Source organism: Heloderma suspectum, chromosome 1 (assembly GCF_057233095.1).
Source record: "Heloderma suspectum isolate Gila_16-S chromosome 1, 16-S_ref, whole genome shotgun sequence".
Lineage (NCBI taxonomy): Eukaryota > Metazoa > Chordata > Lepidosauria > Squamata > Helodermatidae > Heloderma > Heloderma suspectum.
In genome coordinates this window covers 70,265,285-70,281,165 of record NC_139458.1, presented here as the reverse complement: position 1 = coordinate 70,281,165, position 15,881 = coordinate 70,265,285, and the positions used below count along the sequence as shown (strand labels likewise).

General features: G+C 43.1%; 2 protein-coding genes across 7 annotated transcripts in view; one reads left to right on the top strand and one right to left on the bottom strand.

Annotated features, from left to right (window-relative positions):
- Positions 1-88: 88 nt before the first annotated feature.
- Positions 89-14,838, top strand: NDUFAF1 (NADH:ubiquinone oxidoreductase complex assembly factor 1). 3 transcript variants are annotated; one of them, XM_084845938.1, is made up of 5 exons: positions 89-141; positions 3,102-3,722; positions 5,699-5,884; positions 6,326-6,400; positions 11,842-14,838. In XM_084845938.1, exons 2-5 carry the CDS (start codon positions 3,213-3,215, stop codon positions 11,980-11,982), a joined length of 912 nt encoding a protein of 303 aa, XP_084702064.1. In that variant the 5' UTR covers positions 89-141; positions 3,102-3,212; the 3' UTR covers positions 11,983-14,838. The 3 variants fall into 3 exon arrangements, with proteins under 3 accessions (XP_084702064.1, XP_084702056.1, XP_084702069.1); XM_084845930.1 differs by lacking the exon at positions 89-141 and adding an exon at positions 633-689; XM_084845943.1 differs by lacking the exons at positions 89-141; positions 11,842-14,838 and adding an exon at positions 633-689 and having other exon boundaries at positions 6,326-6,506.
- Positions 14,287-15,881, bottom strand: part of NUSAP1 (nucleolar and spindle associated protein 1) — a 34,895-nt gene continuing 33,300 nt past the window's right edge. For 3 of the 4 annotated variants that reach the window (XM_084845910.1, XM_084845882.1, XM_084845892.1), the window contains one exon: positions 14,287-15,446. In XM_084845910.1, coding sequence (XP_084702036.1) covers positions 15,359-15,446 — 88 coding nt within the window. In that variant the 3' untranslated portion in view covers positions 14,287-15,358. The remainder of the gene's footprint in view (positions 15,447-15,881) is intronic. The other variant, XM_084845901.1, reaches the window with a different exon arrangement.

Below are 15,881 nucleotides of genomic sequence, written 5' to 3'. Positions count from 1 at the left end.
GGCACCGAGCATGCGCTGTGCGCCGCCCCGCCTGTCAGGGCGGGGCCAAGGCGCTGGCGTCGAGCGTGGGCGTGGCCAGCGAAGGAGCGCCACTGGCCGGCTGGAACTGGATGGGAGGAGCCTCGAGGCGGCCCCGCGTCAGTTGAGTCTCGTTTCTTGTCCCGGAAGACGTCTTGGCGGGAGGGAAGGGGGGCATTGTAGTTTTTTTCTGGGGGAATGTCAGTAGTTCATTAGCATTTTGTGGTCAACGGGAACATAAGAGCCATCCCTCTTACTGTTAAAGCATTCTTTGAGCAGCGTCCTCCTTAAACGACCGTTTGAAGGGCAGGGCCTTGTAGGACTTCCTGAAGCCTGTTAGTCGTTAGGCGCATACCAGACGTTAGACTGATCTGCGACGGTTCCTCGTTACCAAAGAAGGGTACCTATTAGGAACGCGGAAGCGCCCCTTCTTCTCCTTTCGGGGTGGGGGCGTCAAGTCCGAAGCACTTCCAGCCGGAGGAGGAAGCGCTTTTGTTCTGGGGGCGCTGAAGGAGGAGGGCTCTCGTGTGCAGCGCGGAACCCTTGGCGCTGAGCTCTTGTTTCTTGGCTGAGCGGAGCTTGGTGGTGGACTCGGTGTCTGGGGACGTCCGGACGGCTTTCATCGTGGGACTCGCTGGCGGAGAACTCTTTGGAAACCTCACCGAAGACAGGTGAGGGTGAGCGGGTGGGAGAGGGAGAGAAGACTTTACTTCGCGAATAGGAAGGGGCCACGACGGCTGATATAGCGCCCCGACCCGTGTCTTTCCTTGTGCTATGGAAGCTGGCCTTAGCCAGCCCACTTGTTCGTAACCGCGTGGTTTTTCCTAGTTTAAGGTCTCGCTAAATAAGAACTGGAAAAATTCCTGAGATTCGTTTTGGGCCCCTTTGCCGGGAATGCTACAGAGAATTTAGCTTTTGGTTGTTATTATATACAGTTTGTGACTTTATATACATCCTCTTGTTTTCTTTCGCTACGTGAGATTTGCTGAACTTATAGAATCATAGAATAGTAGGGTTGGAAGGGGTCTACAAGGCCATCGAGTCCAACCCCCTGCTCAATGCAGGAATCCAAGTCAGAGCATCCCTGACAAATGGCTGTCCAGCCTCGTCTTGAAGGCCTCCAGTGTGGGAGAGCCCACCACCTCCCCAGGTAATTGGTTCCATTGTCGTATTGCTCTTACAGTCAGGAAGTTTTTCCTGATGTTCAGCCGGAATCTGGCTTCCTGTAACTTGAGCGCATTATTCCGTGTCTTGCACTCTGGGATGATCAAGAAGAGATCCTGGCCTTCCTCTCTGTGACAACCTTTCAAGTACTTGAAGAGTGCTATCATATCTCCCCTCAGTCTTCTCTTCTCAAGGCTAAACATGCCCAGTTCTTTCAGTCTCTCTTCATAGGGCTTTGTTTCCAGTCCCCTGATCATCTTTGTTGCCCTCCTCTGAACCCTCTCCAGTTTGTCTGCATCCTTCTTCAAGTGTGGTGCCCAGAACTGGACACAGTACTCCAGATGAGGCCTAACCAGTGCTGAGTAGAGGGGAACTAGGACTTCCCGGGATTTGGAAGCGATGCTTCTATGAATGCAGCCCAAAAGAGCATTGGCCTTTGTTGCAGCCACATCACATTGTTGGCTCATATTCAGCTTGTGATCGACAACAATTCCAAGATCCTTCTCGCTTGTAGTGTTGTTGAGCCATGTATCCCCCATCTTGTAACTGTGCCTTTGGTTTCTTTTTCCTAGGTGCAGAACTTGGCATTTATCCCTATTAAATGTCATTCTGTTGTTTTCTGCCCAGCGCTCCAGTCTATCCAGATCACTTTGAATTTTGTTTCTGTCTTCCAAAGTATTCACTATCCCGCCCAATTTTGTGTCATCTGCAAATCTGATCAGCATTCCCTGCACCTCCTCCTCCAAGTCATTAATAAAAATGTTGAAGAGCACTGGGCCCAGGACTGAGCCCTGCAGTACCCCACTCGTTACCTCTCTGCAGTTTGAGAAGGTCCCATTGATAAGCACTCTTTGAGTCCGATTCTGTAGCCAACTGTGGATCCACCGGATCGTTGTTTCATCTAGCCCACTTTGAGCTAGTTTGCTCATCAGGAGATCATGGGGCACTTTGTCGAAAGCTTTGCTGAAGTCGAGGTATATGATGTATACAGCATTCCCACATTTTACAAGGGAGGTTACTTGATCAGGGAGGTTACAAGGTTATGATCTAACCTTGTGAATGCTGTTCTTGAGTTACTGTCTGATGTTTTTCTAGTGGAGCCATTGGGGAGCAACAAGGCAGATGTAGTGCTTCTTCCCCAGTCCTGCTGGCTCATGCTAGCTGGGGTGGAAGATGGTGGTGCAGTTTTGCAGGGCTATTAATTCTGGTAGATACGTATTTACACCTATCCCACCCCAAATTGACAGTAGGAGGGGCAGGAAATGGTTGCACTAGCATAGCTGATGGGCCCAGCTTGGGCCTCTCTTCGGGAGCAAACTGGCTTTTGATCTGGAGGCTCCAGAGCCAGTACCCCTCCTGATACAGGCCACCAAGTGAACTCATGACTAAAGTGAGTTTTTTTTGCTGATCTACAATTGAAGAGATATGATTGCCATTGTCACTTGTCATTCCTGCTATTTAGCCAGCTCTGGAGTACACTTAAAGCACAATCCTATGCATGTTTGCTTAGAAGTTAGTGCCACTGAGTTCAATGAGAGTTACTCCCAGTTAAGTGTGAATAGGATTGCAGCCTTAGAGACTTTTCATGGTGCTGAGTGTATATGTGTTTGTGCAGGTTTTTCTCTCCAAATGCAAATGGGATATCAGCCTCTGGTTACCTACCTGATTTCTCTCCTCTCCATAGTGGTAAAATAAGCACAACAGAACATGCTAGCTTTAATAACTTTATTTTTAAGAATATTTAGCTAGGGCAAAGTGATATCTGTTTTTATTTATGAGGCAGCCATTGCACTCATGCTGTTAGTGATATTACTCATGGTGATGAAATTAAGAGCATATACAAATCTCAGTAGGTTTGGGAGAATAAATCAAACCAACAGGTTTGTTTCAAAAATGTATCTCATTTTCTATTGTTACAGATGGAGGGAAACAACATTAACCAGAAATAGACACCAATACTTTTATTTGGATTTAAAAAAGCTTGTTGGAAGCTGTTCATCAAAGCAGTTTGGTTTCCTGTGAATATTGTTATGGCTCTATTTCTCAAGGTGCTGGATGGTGTCTTCCTTCTAAATAAATGTCACTGGCAAAATGGCTTGTGTTCCTTGTTTAGGCCTCTTGTTGATGGTTGCCATCAAAGATTGTATAGTAGCTATAAGAGACCAGGCACATCTCCTGACAGGACCCCACCATGGAAGAAAATTGACTTCAGCTTTCAGAAAGGAGTAGAAGGGATCAAGACACATTTTGGGCGCTTAAGAAAAGAGATAGTTGACCACGTAAAAGGGCCTGAGGGACGTCCACTATTGGAATACATGTTGGAACAGGTTAAAGTGGCTTGGGAGTTTCGTAGTGAAGAAGATTTGAATAAATGGGTGGTCTCTTCTGATGTTGAAATTGGAGGGAAAAGTGAAGTCTGCCTAAAATTAGGTAAGAATAATCAGTCTGCTGTGCTGTGTGGGACCCTCAATACTGCAGTACCTTGTGATGGAGAGACAAAGTATAGTGGCTATTGCGCCATGAGATCAAAACCACGACTGGTAAGTACAGATTATAGTAATTATTCACTTCAAATTGAACTGGAATCTCTACTGTTTAAGCTAGGACTAGAATTCCAGACTTTAATGATGGCTTCTCTTCTTTTAGTACTTTGTGTAGGTTTTTGTCAACTTTGCAATCCTTTGGATGAATTTTTTTGAAGTGGGATATGGACTGATACTAATGCTGCGTTTCTAAAGTTATATCCAGTTAGCTCCTCTGGCTGAGCAAACGGCATCCATCAGCAGAATGGGAAGTGAGATGATTCCCTCTCGGCATACAGCCCCTGGGGGCACCCTCCAGAGCAGATTTGGAAGGCATGGAGGGCTACAGTTGTGGGGAGAGGAAGGGAAAGTCCTGGTGCATGAGTGACAGTTCATTTGTGCATTTTGGATTTCATCTACTTGCATGGAAATAACTTCTACAGAACATAGTGGGATTTACTTCAAAGTAAACATGTACAGGATTGTGCTACAAGAGACTGGGAATAACTTACATTTACTATAGATCTTTAAATTATCTATTTGCACAACTGGGAGAAAATACTGCGTGTTCCTTGGTTTTATATCCTTGGAAAAACTAACCTCGTGAAATATCACTTCGAAATAATGCCTAAAAATGAAATTTCACAGCCCTAAACTCTGTACTGAGTATGTTGGGGCAAGAAGGCAGAATCCATAATACTGAGTCACTAGATTAATAATTGAAGTTCCAAGGGGGTGTGGGGAACAGTCTAAATGAAACATTTCAATATGTTAGCTGCATTTGGCTTTCAAACTCATGGGTTTTTTTTAAAGCAATAATATTAATTTGTATGTTCCATAGCTGTATGGAAAGAGACTTACAGCACAGTCCTATGCACGTTTAGACCATCCCTCTAGCCAGCCACGCTAGCTGGGGCATGCTAGACATTGCAGGACTTTTTTCTGTATAAACATGCATAGGATTGTGCCTTTACTATCCAATCCTATACATGTTTACTCCAAAGTAGATTCCCTGCATTTACTGGGGCTTGCAAATTTAGAGCATAGGTAAATGTAGTTCTTGCTGTGCCTCCAGAAAACCAGATTTTGAAGTTTGAAGTAAGTTCTCCATTGTACCAATAACAGAACTAAAGAGCTCCAGCAAATTGTGTTATCTATAAATCTGACATGTTTGTGTTACTAGCTCTAGTTTAATACTGGAAATCCTAGTGATTTGAAGAGGTTTGCATAACACACGAGTATTTTCAGGACTGAAATTGCACTGGCCTTGGTTGGCAGACCATGCCTCAATATTGTATTGTAGGCCAGAAAACACTTTGGAACAGGGAAGAGGGTGATTTTTTTAAAATGGTTCTCCCTTCCCCCTTGTGCGCCCCCCCCCCCGCTCTGGAATGCTTAGGGATCCTCTGGAGCAGATTGGAAGTGTGTGAGTTGGGGGCTGAAGGACTGCAGGGGGAAACCATTATCTCAAGATAATAGACTAAGGTCTATACTTTTTCTTGTCTCTTCCTGCCCCCAATTTCACCAACAGACAACTACAGCTATAAAACTGCTGTCTCCATTTAGGGGCCTCTGTGACTGCCCAGTGCTCTGTCCATAAGTTGTTGAAAACATTCCTCCCAATTAGAGCAGGCCATATGTTGTTTTTGAGCACCAGGAATGGCTAGGGCTTCTAGGATTAGTGTCTCCATGCAGTGATCTTGAGTCATGTGGAGAAAGGAGCTATGGTTCCGGTCTTAAGGTTCTGGTAGGATAGAGTGAGACGGTCCAGTTGTCATGACGGTAGGACCATCAGAAGGGATAGAGTGGATTAATAGCACAAGCAAAGCATCTGTTCTTAATTTAACATGCCACATAAGGGTTTTCAATGTTCACAGAAGAACCGTATTAAAATCTTAAGAGCTCAGTTTTCAAGTTGGGATAGTAGGGAAGTTGAGTTTGACTGAAAGTAATAATTGATGAAACACTTAGAGCAGTATTGCATATTTTGGTAGGTTGCTTTTGATCGAAAGAGTCCTTATGATTGGTCAGGTTTCAATAGCCTGCTACTACGTGTTCGTGGTGATGGTAGACCCTGGATGATAAACATCTATACAGAACCCTACTTCTCTCATCAGAAGGATGATCTCTATCATTACTTCATGTTTACACGAGGGGGACCATATTGGGAGGAAATCAAGGTAACGTAATGGGTATTTCAATAATGTTGTAGAAAATGAATGACTCCGCCATTGGGAATTATGCAAATTCAAGGGTTCCTGGTTTGCCAGAACTCATTCAGTAAAATGCAGTACTAAACATTGTCATCAATGTAAATTGAAACTACTTGTTTAAATGAAATCGATGTGTAGTGTTATAGCAAGCAAAAGTCCAAATTGATGTTTTCCAGGCTCTTCAGACTTATATACATAAAGTAGTTCAGTCAAAACAACAATTTCTCAAAAGTGAAAAAGTAGGATTATTTTTATGGGTGGGGTTTTTCCTAGCTCTCAATCTTATAAGTTTTAAGCATTTGAAAACTAAAAGGAAACTACAGAATTGGATGCTGCCGCTAGATAAATCAGCTTAGAGAGAGCCTAAACGTGCTTGCCTCTAACTAATCTGTAACATCTTACTTACAGATTCCTTTTTCTAAGTTCTTTTTTTCAAGCCGTGGGAGAATCCAGGATAATCAGCACACACTCTGGGTAGATAAGGTAAGTGTTTCTGCATTTTAATCTGCTATGTGAAAGTGCAAGATTTAAATTATATGGTCAAAACCAAGATGAAAAATATGTCCACAAATTTCACGCCAGTGATGATCTTCTGGCTGGTCCCTGCCCTGAATATTCGGCACAAAGATCCCTCCTTTCCCCTGAATCCTTTGAATTGCAAAGCACTCTGGTACATTTAAAGACACCCCCTCACACACTCAGAGATAAGAGACAAGACATAGAGTCTGGGTTTGGACGATCATGGGGGGGAAAAGAAGCCATTGTGGCTTCACCCCTCCACCCGTGTGTGCTGTGCATGCGTCATAATTACCTGCGCTTTGTACCCACCCTACAACCCATGATTTGCAGTAGAGGTTATAGGGTGGATATGAAGCCACTCCTGCCATGCGACAGGTTCAGAAGACAAAGCGAACTCACACTTCAGCATGGGTAATTATGGAAATGAAAGGTGCACATGTGTGTGGCACGCACAGGGGGAGAACCTTCTCCCCCTGATCATCCAAACAGCCTTGTAGTGTTTTCTGCATGGGCAGAGGGATCTCGTACTAGACATTGTAAAAACAGTGTGTTCCAGCTCTCTTCTCTAAATCCCAGTGCAAAATGAGGACTGGCCCCCTTTTTTGGTTCTGCAGTCATATGGCAAATTGTGCACTGGGCATATATCTACTGTCAGGAACTTATATGTTAATTCTCCAAACATAGCTCCTATACACAAAGGCACTTACCTCTTCTATTTTTCCATGTAGAAGGTAATCATAGAACATTGTGTGAATGGATTTCTGCTCTCGCCATGGGACATTTCCTTCTCCCCATCTCCTTCTGCAGTTCTCAGAAATAGGTTCGAGGGTCACCCCAACCCTCTGGGGCAGAGAGGGGTCAGATCACAGACTCCCCCTTCCAGAGCCGAAGCGCTGTCTCCAACCTCAGAAAGGATTTTCTGAGCCATCCTCTGGTCCCTGTGACGCTTGCCCAGGGACATTGGATCTGTAATAGTTTTAGAAAGCAATCTTGAGTTATCCTCTTTCAGCTTTGTGTCCAGGTAAACATTCATCAGAGGTTAGGACTGATATCTTACAAAAGAAGTGAACATTTAATGAATTTGGAAAAAATTGAGAGATGTGAAGGTAGGCCAGTCTGCAGAGATGGTTAGATTAACTGCCATAGACTGTAACCTGTACACGCACCAGGGAGGAGTTGTTGTTCAGTCATTAAGTCATGTCCGACTCTTTGTGACCCCATGGACCATAGCATGCCAGGCTTTCCTGTCCTCCACTCTCTCCCGGAGTGTGCTGAAGTCCATATTCATTGCATCAGTGATGCTATCTAGCCATCTCATTCTCTGCCGTCCCCCTCTCCTTTTGCCTTCAGTCTTTCCCAGCATCAGGGTCTTTTCCAGGGACTCCTTGAACAGGAGTATGTCTCCCCTTGTATTTCCTGCATTTCCATTGGCATGCTCAAGTGGACTAACAATATTGTTCAGTCGTTAAGTCGTGTCCGACTCATCGTGACCCCACGGACCATAGCACGCCAGGCCTTCCTGTCCTCAGCTCTCTCCTTGAGTGTGCTCAAGTTCATATTCATCGCATCGGTGACACTATCTAGCCATCTCATTCTCTGCCGTCCCCTTCTCCTTTTGCCTTCAGTCTTTCCCAGCATCAGGGTCTTTTCCAGGGAGTTTTCTCTTCGCATTAGGTGGCCAAAATATTTGAGCTTCAGCTTCAGTATCTGTACTTCCAATGAGCAGTCAGGGTTGATTTCCTTTAGGATGGACTGATTTGACCTCCTTGCAGTCCAGGGGGCTCATAAGAGTCTTCTCCAGCACCACAGTTCGAAAGCATCAATTCTTCGGCGCTCAGCCTTCCTTATAGTCCAGCTCTCACAGCCATACATTGCTACTGGGAAATCCATAGCTTTGATTATACGAACCTTTGTCGGCAAGGTGATGTCTCTGCTTCTTACTATGCTGTCTAGGTTTGCCATAGCTTTCCTCCCAAGGAGCAAGCGTCTTTTAATTTCATGGCTGCAGTCACCGTCTGCGGTGATCTTGGAGCCCAAGAAAATAAAATCTGTCACTGCTTCCATTTCTTCCCCTTCTATATGCCAGGAAGTGATGGGGCCAGATGGCATGATCTTCGTTTTTTGAATGTTGAGTTTCAAACCAGCTTTTGCACTCTCCACTTTCACCCTCAACAAGAGGCTCTTGAGATCCTCTTCGCTTTCTGCCATTAGGGTGTTATCATCTGCCTATCTGAGGTTGTTGATCATTCTCCCGGCAATCTTAATTCCGACCTGTGATTCATCCAACCTGGCATTTCTCATGATGTACTCTGCATATAAGTTAAATAAGCAGGGCGACAATATGCAGCGTCTTACTCCTTTCCCAATTTTGAACCAGTCGGTTGTTCCATGTCCGGTTCTTACTGTCGCTTCTTGACCCTCGTACAGGTTTCTCAGGAGACAGGTAAGGTGGTCTGGTACTCCCATCTCTTTCAGAATTTGCCACAGTTTGTTGTGATCCACACAATCAAAGGCTTTAGTGTAGTCAATGAAGCAGAAATAGACGTTTTTCTGGAATTCTCTTGCTTTCTCCATGATCCAGCGAATATTGGTGCTTTGATCTCTAGTTCCTGTGCCTCTTTGAAACCCAGTTTGTACTTCCGGTAGTTCTCGGTTCACATACTGCTGAAGCCTAGCTTGTAGGATTTTGAGCATCACCTTGCTGGCATGTGAAATGAGCGCAATTGTACGGTAGTTTGAACACTCTTTGGCATTGCCCTTCTTTGGAATTGGAATGTAAACTGACCTTTTCCAGTCTTGCGGCCATTGTTGAGTGTTCCAAATTTGTTGGCATATTGAGTGCAGCACTTTAACAGCATCATCTTTTAGGATCTTAAATAGCTCAGCTGGAATACTGTCATCTCCGCTAGCTTTGTTAGTAATGCTTCCTAAGGCCCACTTGACTTCACTCTTGAGGATGTCTGGCTCAAGTTCAGTGAGCGCACTATCATGGCTATCAGGGACATTCAGATCTTTCCTGTATAGTTCTTCTATGTATTCTTTCCACCTCTTCTTAATGTCATCTGCTTCTGTTAGGCCCTGCCTTCTTTGTCCTTTATCATGCCCGTCTTTGCACAAAACGTTCCCTTGAGATCTCCGTTTTTCTTGAAAAGATCTCTGGTCTTTCCTATTCTGTTGTTTTCCTCGATTTCTTTGCATTGTTCATTTAAGAAGGCCTTCTTGTCTCTCCTTGCTATTCTCTGGAAATCCGCATTCAGTTGGATATATCTTCCCCTTTCTCCCTTGCTTTTCGCTTCCTTTCTTTCCTCACCTACTTGTAAAGCCTCATCAGACAGCCACTTTGCTTTCTTGCATTTCTTTTTCTTTGGGATGGATTTCGTTGCTGCCTCCTGAACAGTGTTACGGACCTCTGTCCATAGTTCCTCAGGCACTCTGTCTATCAGGTCTAATCCCTGAAATCTATTCCTCACCTCCACTGTATATTCATAAGGGATATGATTTAGGTCATACCTGAATGGTTTAGTGGTTTTCCTTACGTTCTTCAATTTAAGCCGAAATTTTGCAATAAGAAGCTCATGATCTGAGCCACAGTCGGCTCCAGGTCTTGTTTTTACTGACTGTATAGAGCTTCTCCATCTTTGGCTGCAAAGGACATAATCAATCTGATTTTGATATTGACCATCTGGTGATGTCCATGTGTAGAGTCGCCTCTTGTGCTGTTGGAAAAGAGTGCTTGCTATGATCAGTGTGTTCTCATGGCAAAACTTTATTAGCCTTTGTCCTGCTTCATTTTGTACAGCAAGGCCATGCTTGCCTGTTATCCCGGTGATTTCTTGACTTCCTACTTTGGCATTCCAATCCCCTATGATGAAAAGGACATTTTTTTTGGTGTTAGTTCTAGAAGGTGTTGTAGGCCTTCATAGAACCAATCAACCTCAGCTTCTTCGTCCTCAGTGGTTGGGACATTAAATTCAGTGGGACTTCTGAGTACAAGTGCATATGACTGCACTGTTATTAGGCATAGGTTCTCTATGCTAGGGGTATGCCAGTACACAAGGAAGAAAAACAAACACAAGTACAAAAATAAACTTACTGAATTTTCTCCTATTTTAGAGTTATAGTATATACAATGCTCCTGGACCTTGCTTCCTCTTAAAAATTTTTTGGCTGTAACTAAATCTATAAATTAAGAAATTAGATTTATCGTAATTGTCTTTGGCCAGTTCTAATTCTACCAGTTTGAGAAAGAAGATTAAGTCTTCGGATAGGTTGCCTGTTAGAAGTTCTGCTCCTTCCACACACACTTTCATCTCTGAGCTACAAACTGCTTAGTTATCATAGTCCAACCGCTTTACATTACTGCATTTGATTTAGCTAAAGCAAAAGTGTATTCTCAAACTTTCCTGCACAGTCTTCATTGAAAGCTTTGTGGGGTTTCTTTTAATATGTAGTGTAAAAGAAAATAATTTTTGAATACTTCAACTTTTAAAAGCTCTTTGCATCTAGACTTGCATCAAATGGAACAGCAAACCATGTGGAAGATAATTTGGATAATGCATAGTATAGACTTAGAATACCCCTGGCTTAGATCCAGAGATATTTTGTGCAAGCAGAAAGGCATTTTGCTTGTACAAGGCAGCCCAAGTTCTCCTGATTTCCCCATCCTGCTGTGACTCCATCATATGCTGTTCCAGAGGTGCTCAACCCTTGTGAATGGCTAGGGGGGATGGGCACAGAGACAAGGACAAGGAGACAGGAAACCCCCATTGCATGAGCACCATTGTTTATCAGTCTCTGTGTTGAGGACCCCACTCGATTACGCATATAAATTCACAAAGTTTAAAATAAAAATAATTTCTATCCATGTTTGAGAATTTTATTTAATTTTATTTAAAGTAGATATTCTGTCCAGTGGCTTGGTTCCAAATTCACAGGTACCAGGGCTTTCCCACTTATGCATTTCTGCTGCATCTTCTTGTGTGCCCCCCCCCCCCCAGCCTCTCCTAATGATCAGAGGTCTTGCAGAATAGTGTGCAGTGCAGCTCAGCGGACCGCACCCAGAGAGAAAGGAACTGGTGCCAGTGCTGTGCATAATTCATTTAAGAGAATGCCATTAAAGTTGCAGTCTTACCCCCCCCCCACACCTGAGAATAAGCCCCATCTAATTGATTAAATGGGCCTTAGTTATGAGTAGACATAGGGTTGCACTTGAAACAATTTAAGTGGTACTTTGTTCTTCTAAAGACCTATATTGAGCAAAAAATATTCCAATAACTTAAAATGGAGAACTCATAACTGATTATTGTTGCAGTTACCAACTTGAAGGTAAATAAGGCTATTAATTCAACATAATTTTTCAAAGGAATTTGAAAATGTTTTAAATTGTGTGTATATGTGCTTAACAGATCAGTAGCTTAGGATTCACTTTGGGTGACAAAGTAGATGGCCCGTTCCAGTTGGAAATCGACTTCATTGGATTGATCAACGACAGAGCACACACAGAGGAATGTGCCTACGAGCAATATGAAAAAAATCCCCGGAAGTAAAACGCATTGAATATCTGCAGGACTGGTATTCACCTGAACTGGGAACCTGATGTTATACATTTCTGTAATTACCTATCATACTTTAGTCCTCCCACAGAAGCCATCAACTGTAAGGATGAGTCGGTTGGTATGAGCTAAAGCACCAGCTGGCAAGGAAAAACAGACTACTGAAATGATTTAGGACCATTACAGAAGAGCCTAGTCCAGCGTGTAGCTGTATTCTGGTGTTTTGTTTTAGGATGCACATGCTAGTTCATCCCCCTTGTTGCCCTCCATAAGATGGCGATGAGGATGGAAGGAGCTAGCATGCTTATCCTCATTCTTCTCCTGCCCCCCTCCACCATATGTTAATTACATTCTAAAGCAGAATGGCTGAACAGAACTTAAGAAGTTATGCAACTGGATATATCCTAGCCTTGTCCAAGCTTTGACACATAGTTGTCTGAAGTAATAGCTGAGTTATATTTGATATTAGCATGAAATCTGTAACCTATGCCAGATGTTTCCTTATGCTATTGTAGGTGAAATGTTTATTTTATGAAGACTATTGTATGGCAAATAAATACAGCTAGTACCCTAGTTTGTTCAAATGACTGCTGACTAGTGGGTAGATTAACTGGTGTTAGTTGTTGCTCAGGCACTAGCACTACATCTTGTGTTTGGAAGACTGGAAAATCCCAGTCCTTATTTTACCCTCATCCTGTATTATGGGGGACTTTCCTTCCCCAGGCTCACACTGTTTAATTTTCACATAAGTAGACCTACAATTTAGCCTTTCTAGGATATTGTCGCCTGCATGGTAGTAAACAATGTCCTCAAATTTCAGCCATCTGCCTTTTAGTTTTCTTTCTATAAACCAAAACATGCCTGGGACTTAAAATGTCCCACAAGGTCTATGGATTTTTGCTAGTGCGGTGCTTTTGGCACCCCACACAATGTAATATATTGAGGCACAAAATGTCCTGTGCTTTTTTGATTAAACTAAAGGTAATCTTAGACTCTTTTGAGTGCCAGGAAGAAGAGCAAATCCCTACCTCACCCAAACACTGAGAAACTGAAACCTAAAGTCCATTGTTATGCTGATTGTAATCTGCTGGGGGAAAAACCAGTCTCCAGTGGAGAAGGTTGTAATATCACAGCATGATAATAAGGCAACGAGGCTTGTAGAGCTACTGAAAAGTTCACTGGCTTTTGGGATATCTGGACCATATTTGTAGAGCGGCTACCCAAGTGGTACACACGAGGGATAGACCTCATTGTTGATGAGCAGCTGGTGGAATTCAGGGGGTCATGTCCATTCAAACAATATATGCCAAGCAAACCAGGAAAATATGGCATAAAGGTGTGGTGCTGCTGAACATCTATCCTTTCAGGGGAGATGTGTACCTCACCAGGCTGCCTGGAACGCCATGGGAAAACCAACTTGGGTTCAATGTGGTGATAGAGTGCCCTGGACTGCAAGGAGGTCAAATCAGTCCATCCTAAAGGAAATCAACCCTGAGTGCTCATTGGAAGGACAGATAATGAAGCTGAAGCTCCAATATTTTGGCCACCTAATGAGAAGAGAAAACTCCCTGGAAAAGACCCTGATGCTGGGAAAGACTGAAGGCAAAAGGAGAAGGGGACGGCAGAGGATGAGATGGCTAGATAGCATCACGGATGCAATGAATATGAACTTGAGCACGCTCCGGGAGAGAGCGCAGGACAGGAAGGCCTGGCGTGCTATGGTCCATGGGGTCACGAAGAGTCGGACACGACTGAACGACTGAACAACAACAACAATTTCCACACTGGGAGAAATGTGAACAACTTATCCCCCACCACAACTACTGAACTTGCTGAAGCATTGATAATCAAAGACTTAACTTATGTAGGCACGCTGAGAAGGAATAAACTGTATATCCCACCTGGGATGTAGCCACATCCATGCAGGGAACCACTGTCATCACTATTTGGTTTTGACTGTAACTCTACTTTAGTATTGTATGTTCCCCCAAAAGGGAAAGCTATCCTTCTCCTCTCCTCAATGCATCATGACATGGTGGTACATGGGGAGTCCAAAAAGCCAGATATAATTGCACATTACCTTGCCACCACAAGCGGGGTGAATAACCTGTGTATTCAGAACAAAAATTCCACCTTACGTGATTTGTGTTTTCTGGATCTGGGTTTTTTGGTATTGTTAAACACACTTCATTATGATTAACAAAAAAAGTGATATTGTGGGATATTTTATACCCCCAAATGTATTGGAATTCAGGTTGGGGTCCAAAATGACATTTGTTAGGTTTTTCTAAAGACCAGATGAGGGTTAAGGCCATTGGAGAGCTCACACCTTCACCTGAAAATCCATATAGGCACCTTCTTTCATGTGCTAGGTGCTACAGTAGTAGCTAAGAGACTGAGCTATGTGAAGTAGAGAATGCCCACTTCAGAAGTCACGGCAGTATCTCAATACACCCCAGCATCTTTGCCAACTGCAATATAGGGATAGTAATACTGATACCACACAGTGTAAGAGGTGGTATATTTACTGTATTTTTCTCCTACTGGGCCTGATGGGAATTGAAATCCAAAACATCTGGAGGGCACCAGGTTGGGAGTGGCTGCTATTGAGCATATATAGCAGGGGTGGGCAACTTGTAGGCAAGACTATCTGAAGTGTTACAAGTTGCCTACCCTGATATATAGGGAAAGGAAGTTTGACTATACACAGTAAATAAATGATTCCTCACCACATCAGAGCCATTGCTCTTGTCAAACATTAGTGGTTTGGGGCACCTATAACAGCTGATGGCAGAGCTGTGTAATAGTATTCGTTGATTAAAATTGGCTTTTACCCAAGTAGCACAATATATCATCAACACCCATATTTTAATTATAATAGTAAATTAAGCTAACTGTATAAAAACACTCTAAACGAAATGAATCTAAAACTTGCTATTGTTCCTGCTGTCCAATACAATAAGACCTTTTTGGTCCATGCTTTGAGAACATTTTAGTTTCCAGATAGTTCATTTCTCAAGCTAAGATTTACAAAAGAAAAGGAAAAAAACTGTTGTGCTGAAGCTGTACACAAGCCTTTTAGGATTGTAGCCTAAGTGGCAAAATAACTGAATTCAGTGCCACTAACACCCTATATCTGCCTTCTCCAATCTGGCACCCTCCAGATGTGTTGGACTACAACTCCTATTATCCCAACACATCTGGAGATCACTAGATTGGGGAAGGCTGCCCTATAGCCACAGAAGGCTAGCTTTGTACAGACAGCAGGCTGACTTAAGCATGTCACTGCATAGAAAATAAGTACAATATTTTACAAGAAAGTAAATTTTGTATATAGAAAGTTATATACAGAACAATTTCAGAGTTAGCCTTAAATGACACTCAGTCCTCTCCGGGTTCCAAGCACTTGGTCTTTTCTCTGTTTTCTCCCCCGTACATGTCTCTCCCGCCTCTCTTCTCTGTAAGTGAAAAATGTTGTATTAGGTTACTCTTTCCTCGGCGTTAACAACATTATCAAAGAGGACGAAGACAAACTGATCAGCATCCTTGTTAGTTGTAATACCTCCTTCCAGACTGAATAATTTTTTTGCAGAAAGTATCCTTGTGAAAGTCTCAGAAGTTTAAGCATCTGTGATGCAGTGCATGGATGTTAGACCTTGAGTTAATGAACCACTTGTTCAAAATCAGGGTAGAATCCTACATGTCTGGATTTATAGTTTATCTTCACTATATTCAGAAACAATTATATTGTTGGATATATGATCTACTTCTACAAAACTATTAAACTATACACTAAAGTTGCACGGTAAAATTCCGGACAATGTTAAAAATGTTTTTATGTACTTCCAGCTGCCACTAAGATACATATTCCTGATCCAATGCCATATCACTGA

Bases quoted from the DNA above. Each gene is read 5' to 3' on its own strand.
- NDUFAF1 (XM_084845938.1), top strand. From the start codon at position 3,213: ATGGCTCTATTTCTCAAGGTGCTGGATGGTGTCTTCCTTCTAAATAAA. The intron at 3,723-5,698 runs GTAAGTACAGAT...ATATTTTGGTAG, and splicing joins TGAGATCAAAACCACGACTG to GTTGCTTTTGATCGAAAGAG. The intron at 6,401-11,841 runs GTAAGTGTTTCT...TGTGCTTAACAG, and splicing joins ACACACTCTGGGTAGATAAG to ATCAGTAGCTTAGGATTCAC.